Source organism: Trachurus japonicus, chromosome 21 (assembly GCF_045865225.1).
Source record: "Trachurus japonicus isolate A0001 chromosome 21, Traja_1.0".
NCBI classification, from domain to species: domain Eukaryota; kingdom Metazoa; phylum Chordata; class Actinopteri; order Carangiformes; family Carangidae; genus Trachurus; species Trachurus japonicus.
The window spans coordinates 20052752-20059638 of record NC_140927.1 but is presented as its reverse complement, the minus strand read 5'-3'; the positions used below and the strand labels follow the sequence as shown (position 1 = coordinate 20059638).

The following is a 6887-nucleotide window of genomic DNA, read 5'->3' as shown; positions in this document are numbered from 1 at the left end:
CAGGGTTCACCTTTAGCCCCTGTCATCAGTCAGACCTGTCCTAGGGCTCACAAACAGGGAAAGTGGGAGGGGGGAGGAAATGAAAGGACAGATGGGGACAAGTGATGCAGCCTGAAAAATGAGAGAGAAAAAGAGACAGACTCCAGGGCAGCGTTTCTCGTTTCTCAACCAGGGGTACTGTGGGGTAGCTGGTGTGTGGAATTACTTTAGAATTCATAGGTTTATATAAAAGCAGAATGAAAAAAACCCTAATTCCATTCAATTTTATCCTTTACACAAAAAAGGTGAGAAATGTACTAATGAGCAATCTGGATGATGTTATCCTGCTTTATTTCTTGAAAGAAATATTAAAGGGGAACTATGTAAGTTCTGCTAATCCTCCTCCCGGCCATGTGCATTTGTTTTCAACAAAGCTGGCGAGAAGGCGATCCATGGAGTGGTGGATAATGTTAAATATCGTATACAGTATATCATATACATGTTTGTATGTGTAGTAGTATCTATCATAAACAAGAGATTATGGGTTACATGCTGCGGTGCCATCGGGACAAAAGGTGGGGCACCAGGGTGGAGGCACTGATTTTGCAAGGTTGGTTTTCCAGCCAATAGATGCTAGGGGGAAGAGCCCCCATTCTCTCCGTAACAAGTAACCATCACAGTGACTCCCAAGCTTAATTTAATAAACAAATAATTTAAACTTAATAATGGCAAAAAATGTTGCATAGTTCCTCTTTAATAAAATATGATTGAATACTACAAAAAAAAAAAAATGAAATCACATATTTGTGTTTAAAGGTGCAAAAAGTAAGTTTGGGGTAAACTTTTTTCTCATCATGTGCTGAAGAATAACATTAAAAATATATTTTTTTGGGGGGGGGGGAGTCCCTGTGTACCAACAATGTGTAGGCTATGTGAGTGTGTGAACTATACACAACACGCCAGCATGTGTCCACAGCAGGTCTCATTTCCTGATTCTCCAGTCAGACACTGGTTTCTCTTTTTAAAGCCGAGCCCACAATGACATCAGCTTCCGCCGACACACCAGTCGTCACTATGGCACCACACAAAGACATTTCGGGCCCAGAGGGAGGGGGAGCATCATGCTTGACACATTTATAGGAGAGGTCTGTGCTCCACTCACCCTCTCCTCTTATCCCCCCCCCTTCTCCCTCCCTCCGCCTTCTTCTTCTTCTCCTCCTTCTTCTTTTTTCTCAATTTGTGTTTGTTCAGCCGCCTGCTCTGTTTACCAGATCATCAAAGAGCTTCTCTGACTTCTCTGGCTCTAGTGCCCTGGTTTTGGCCTCCTCTCCGTATGTGTTTTAGCTTCATAGCCTCTCCTCCTCTCTTCCGCTCGCTCTTCCACTGATGGCTACGGCTACCCATTAAGACAATTTGAAATCTTTCTTTCTAAGAGTTCTATTTCAGACTTTCTCCCTCCCTCCCTCCCTCCCTCCATCCTCCCCCTCTTCTGGTCACTCTTCTTGTCAAATGGAGCCATGACTCTGAGGGCAAAATGCCTAGTGAAGAAGTGACCACCCACTGGGCTTTGTCTAACTTTTTGCCCCAGCAGACAGAAGGCCTGTGTGTGTGTGTGTGTGTGTGTGTGTGTGTGTGTGTGTGTGTGTGTGTGTGTGTGTGTGTGTTTTTTGTGTGTGTGAGAGAGAGAGAGAGCTCCACGCAGAGGGAGAAACAAACCAGACAGTCTGGCAGGTAGTGGAGAACACCAATGAACAAATATTACATTTGTTTAAAACGAACAAGTCAAATTAAAGTACTGATGTTTAACTAAAATAGGCCACTGAACAAAATAACAGTTCCTAATTTTTGAAATCATCTGCAGCTGAACAATGGTTTATTCTTCACGGATCATTTTCAGGAGTTTTTGCATACAAGCAGATGAAGAATCAACCAATCGCATGTCCTTTCATTGTTTTTTCAGATACGCGTGTGTATCTTTTATACATTTTTAGGCATCAACAAAAAATAAGAGGTGGGTGAAAACTTCCCTGAGACATTTTGCCACCACTAGGTGGCATCTTGCCCTAAATGTAGAATTTTCACATTTTTTATAATCAGTGAAAATCATTTTGAATGTTTGCTCCAAAGCGATGAATGGGTTTCCACATGAATCTCCTCTTTGCATTACTTTGAGTCTGCCGCCTGTCTAGACACAAACAAACAACCACATAAAAAACAAATTTTAACAAGTATATCAAAACTTGTAGAATTTCCAAAGATTATACCCACAATACATTAGGCACTCTGTGCTTCTGTGTGTCATTATTTCTTGTTGAATTGTTTCAAACTACAAGTTTATGTAAAGTGTACTTCATATTAGCAATAGTTGACATGGCTGAGATCAATGTCACAATGTTCATACTTTTTCTATTCTGGCTTCTATCGTTTATTGTTTCATAGTGATTAATAGATCAGTATGTAGTGATATGTGAAATTTATGCAGAATCATGTGAAATTGTTTTTCATTTTTGAATTATCTTTCTCTGTTATCCACCTGTCCATTGGCTGTACCCCTTATCCATTTGGGTTGCAGTTGAACTGGAGCCAACCCCAGCTGATATAAGGCGAGGGCGGGGTTCATCCTGAACAGGTTGCTATGCGGGACCGACATATGAATATGAGCAACCTTACTGTACATGCTCACATTCACACCTACAGGCACTTTATAGTTCCCAGTCAGCCTAATGTGCATGTCACGGAAAGGCCCCAGGAATTAAACCGAGAACCTTTTTGCTGAGAGGCAACAGTACCAAACACTTTGCCGACTTTTTTCACTGTTACATAAGATATGTGATAAGATGCTGTGATGTGTTTGATTACAGTTTGCTTCAGTCCATTTATTTGTGGAGCTTCTAACTTATCACTGTAGATAACGGTGACTTATCGTACTCCCTAACTAACGTACTCCAAATGTCACATAGATGGATAACTTAATATAAACTGAAGAACTGAAGAATTACCCACTGAGGATATTTCACTGTTTTACCTCCATTGGATCCTCAGGCACTACAACTTCATTGAGCAGCTCCTCTGAATATGCCGACATTGAGTGCCTACAGTTTTGCCTCCAGCTAAAACTCTGCTCTTTCTTTTCACTGTTCCTGCTCAGCTTTAGGTTTGATTTGTGTCTCTTCTGTGTGGCAGGATGTCATATTCCTTCTAGTGGCCAACGCTGGAACAACAACCTCCTCCTCCACTCAAGATGATGTCATCTCTTGAGCAATAACTGTCACTTTTCTGTATCTAAAACTGTCACATCCTTTAAGACACATGCAGGGGAACTTAAATTAAACGCTGGCATTGGGACGACTCTTGCTTTTATTAGAAAATCTTAAAATAAAAGTAGAAAAAACAAATAAAGCATTTGAAAAGATAAATCTCAGTGGTAAACGAATGCTTCTGCAGAGTATAAGAAGAGTATAAGAATGATTTCACACAGGTAACACACCTACAAGTCAGAACATGTCATAACTTTTGTGATTATTTGAAGAAACAGTGTGACTCGGTAATTTTTTACTGATATTTTGTCTTGATATGTGGTAGAAATGAACACAATAAAGCTGTGCTATAAGGTGCATATGGAGAGAGTAAAGACTGTGCTTTCAACTTATCGAACCCTTCATTTCCTGAGCCTGAGCAGAAATGGCCGCTTCCTGAATTCTTCTCCCAAACACCCAAGGTCAGGCAAGGTCAGCAGAATTGTGTCATGTCGCTCTCTCTTTCTCTCTTCCCAGTGTGGCACATGTTTCCCATGACAACAGCATCCCTCAGGTCCAGAGCAAGGTGACACCCTTTAAGCCAGTTTGAAAGCGCCCAGGAAGGTGACGTCTCCGTCCAGGGACACGTTGGCTGTGGAGCGGGGGATCAGGAGCTCCAAGTGGTCCCCGACCTCCAGCTTCACAATACCTGAAGGATGTAAATGTAAACTGTTCAGACCTTGAATTGGCATTTAATTAATAACACACATGTGCAGCCATTTCAGTTTCAAAAGTGGAACTCACACTGTGTGCACACTGAGCCTCCCTAGCAGCTGCTGTGAAAAAAAGGTGATTGCAGGCTCACCTCCTGTGTAGCAGGTGTTGTAAGGGAAGACAGGGTTCATGCTCTGGATGCAGCGGAACAGGACTGCAAAAGGATCGTCGTTTCCCACCACATTGCTCTTATGCCGGATCACCACATGACCCATTGCAAAGGTACTGTCCACATAGAAGACCTGTGTAGATCAGTAAATCAGAAATGCTGGGTTAAATCCAGGAGGTGTGGCTCTGGCATGGTTTTTAACATGCATAAACAGTCTGGTAGGTGGTGTAGCATTTGCAATGTCATTTAGTATGCGTGCATCATTTGCATTTTCTCTTCAAGGTCTGTTAACCAACTGCATGCGTAGATCGAGCACACCCATTTTTTTTTTTTTTACGCACTATGCGGAGGCATGCACCCACTCCTATGTAAAAAATGTGGTAATTGACAAACAGAGCAGCAGCACCTCCCTGTGGATGAACTATGAAATGACAACAGACAGACCCACCTGACTGTACACAAAGAAGTAGCCTTCCTGTCTGACTGCTATGCGGTCTCCATCTGCCTCCAAGGCAGAGCCCCTCTTCAGCCCAGTCTGCCAAGGGATACCTGTGTAGACAGTCGAGTCCAATTCTGATCAAAATAAATAAGAATATATTAGAAAGCAAGTAAGCATATATCCCAGGAGTCCACCTGTTAGTGAGTTAGTTTCTGTTTGAGGTCGCTGCACTAAATTGTTTCCTGTGTGAAATATAATTTGACCGTGTAATTATGAGTGTTGTCAATGTTGCAACATCCAAACAAAAAACAGCTTGAACTAGTAAAATGTAAATAAGTACACAGTGTCAAACAACCAAGCAAGTCTGGCATAGGCTACTGTACCTTTGCTGAAGGTTTGTCTCTTCTTGTCTGCCAACAGCTGCAGGCACGGCTGAGACACTGTGACAAAACAAAGGAGAAACGTAGAGATCTTAAAACTGCTCTTCTGTTTCCCTGCAGTCTAAATGTTGCTCGCTCTTCAGATGTGTCTCTTTTCCCTCTGCCCTGTCCAATTTTCCTTATCTGGCAAAATTCCACAAGGGGAAGCAGCAGCAACAGTACTGGTATAAACACTGGTGCCCTGTGCACCCTAGGAAGTGTATAAATGACCATGCAGATGATTCACACTCTCAGTTAACCGCAGGGACATCCGGCTTCACTTTAAAAAAAAACTTGTTTACAGTATATCCTTAACTGATGAGTCATGAACGCTCGGTTGTTAGGATGTTTAATTTTTTCAGAGGAACCTTTTGTGTTCTTTGCAGATGTCTAAAGTTAGAGATGAGGAAAGAGAGTAAAACTGAGTGATTGATGATTATTAGCTACATAGATAAACTTGACTTGGCATGATAATAACCACATGGAGACCATAAGAGTATATAATCAGTCTTTTGCAAGTAAACCAAAGCATTTGTATCACAGACTTTGCTGCATTTCTTTAGCAGGAAAGTGTCATGGTCAGGTGTGCATTATTGTGTCTCACCTAATGTGTCTGTCTCAGGCGCAACTCTCTTATTCCTTGGAAGGTGGAAAGTTTGCAGGGACTCAGGTCTGTGTGGAGGCTCGTGGCTGCTTCTCCTTCCACTGATATTCTCAGTCTGTGTGGACACAAAGCAAGCAAAAGTGAAGTGAAATATAACAATTTGCATATCTTCATGATGGGCTTTTGTTGTTTCTGTTGTCTCTCACCTGGTCTCCATGCTTGGCCTCCTGTCCCTCCTCTCTCCTGCGGCAGACCTCTGACTTGAGTCCCTCCACCTCCGCCCTGAGAGCCACCAGTTGATACAGGGACAAAACAGAAACAGAGGAGCAGGTGACAGCAGCTAATGTCAGCAGGAAAACTGACCAGGACAGTCTCCCTTCGCCGGCTTGTTGTCCAGTCCCAGGCTTCACACCTGCCAAAACTGCCATCTCAGAGCCCATGCAGTCTTCTGAGCGCTCACACTGGCAGCATGACTCGACCCACCCCTGAATTTACGAGGCTTCGAAGACTTGACCCAGGGATGGTGGATGTTTTTGTCTGCCTTAATCACCCGCCACTGATTCTCCTGACTCACTCTTATCCTCATGCGGCTCCAGCTCAGTCGGAGGGACTACGCAGACTAAATACAGTCAAGAAGAAGAAGAAGAAGACGAAGACGAAAAAAAAAAACAGCTTCCCCTCTACTGTTCCGCTCAGCTAACCACTCTGCTTCCTGTCTGACCAGCAGCTCTGACGAGTCTCTCGTGCCTTTCTCTTCATCCTGCTCTTTCAAATTGCACGGTGCCATATTCTAATAATCTGTGGGAACAGCACGACAGACAGTTCAGACAAGTGATTCATACTAAGAAGAAAAACAAAGATATTGCATTTGAATTTGGCAGCCAGAGGACCCAACATTCACTGGAAGAAGGAAGTGCAAAAAAAAATACCTCAACTGTGACTGGCAACATAACAGAAAACCCGAAAAACAATCAAACAATTCTCAGAATGTAAAAAGTGAAGTGATATTAGGACCACTGAGTCAATTCGGAAGTCACGCTGAAGAAGCAAACACAAATCAAACCAGTGCTTTAATGTATCAATTTATTGCATGTTACAGTACAGAAAATAGAAAGTGAAAATGTGTGCTTATAAAAGAAGTTGTCAACATTGTTTCTGAAATAGAAAAGAAACACAATGCTAAAATGGAAAACTCACTCTGCTTCTACTTAAAGAGAAAGATGAATCATTCAGATGTCTAACTTTTCACATGTCCCATTAATGTTTCTTCAGTGTGGAGTAACTGGAAGTCATGGTAGATGTACACAAAGCCATGTGTGGCCATGTA

The 6887-nt window shown here is 42.5% G+C and overlaps 1 protein-coding gene across 2 annotated transcripts; it reads right to left on the bottom strand.

The window, feature by feature from the left end:
• Positions 1 to 3318: 3318 nt before the first annotated feature.
• On the bottom strand, positions 3319 to 6380 carry tnfsf13b (TNF superfamily member 13b). Of its 2 annotated transcripts, none has more exons than XM_085764967.1 (6): positions 5767 to 6380; positions 5561 to 5675; positions 4921 to 4977; positions 4547 to 4671; positions 4081 to 4231; positions 3319 to 3924 (listed from the first exon to the last, which is right to left on the bottom strand). In XM_085764967.1, the coding sequence occupies exons 1-6, from the start codon at positions 5998 to 6000 to the stop codon at positions 3812 to 3814; spliced, it is 795 nt and encodes a 264-aa protein (XP_085621093.1). In that variant the 5' UTR covers positions 6001 to 6380; the 3' UTR covers positions 3319 to 3811. The 2 variants fall into 2 exon arrangements, with proteins under 2 accessions (XP_085621093.1, XP_085621094.1); XM_085764968.1 differs by having other exon boundaries at positions 4547 to 4647; positions 5767 to 6258.
• Between the last annotated feature and the right edge of the window lie 507 nt (positions 6381 to 6887).

Coding starts and splice junctions, on each gene's coding strand:
- tnfsf13b (XM_085764967.1), bottom strand. CDS start 6,000: ATGGGCTCTGAGATGGCAGTTTTGGCAGGTGTGAAGCCTGGGACTGGA. Junction 5,676..5,766: donor AGGCCAAGCATGGAGACCAG/GTGAGAGACAAC, acceptor GTGTCCACACAG/ACTGAGAATATCAGTGGAAG. Junction 3,925..4,080: donor CAACACCTGCTACACAGGAG/GTGAGCCTGCAA, acceptor TACATCCTTCAG/GTATTGTGAAGCTGGAGGTC.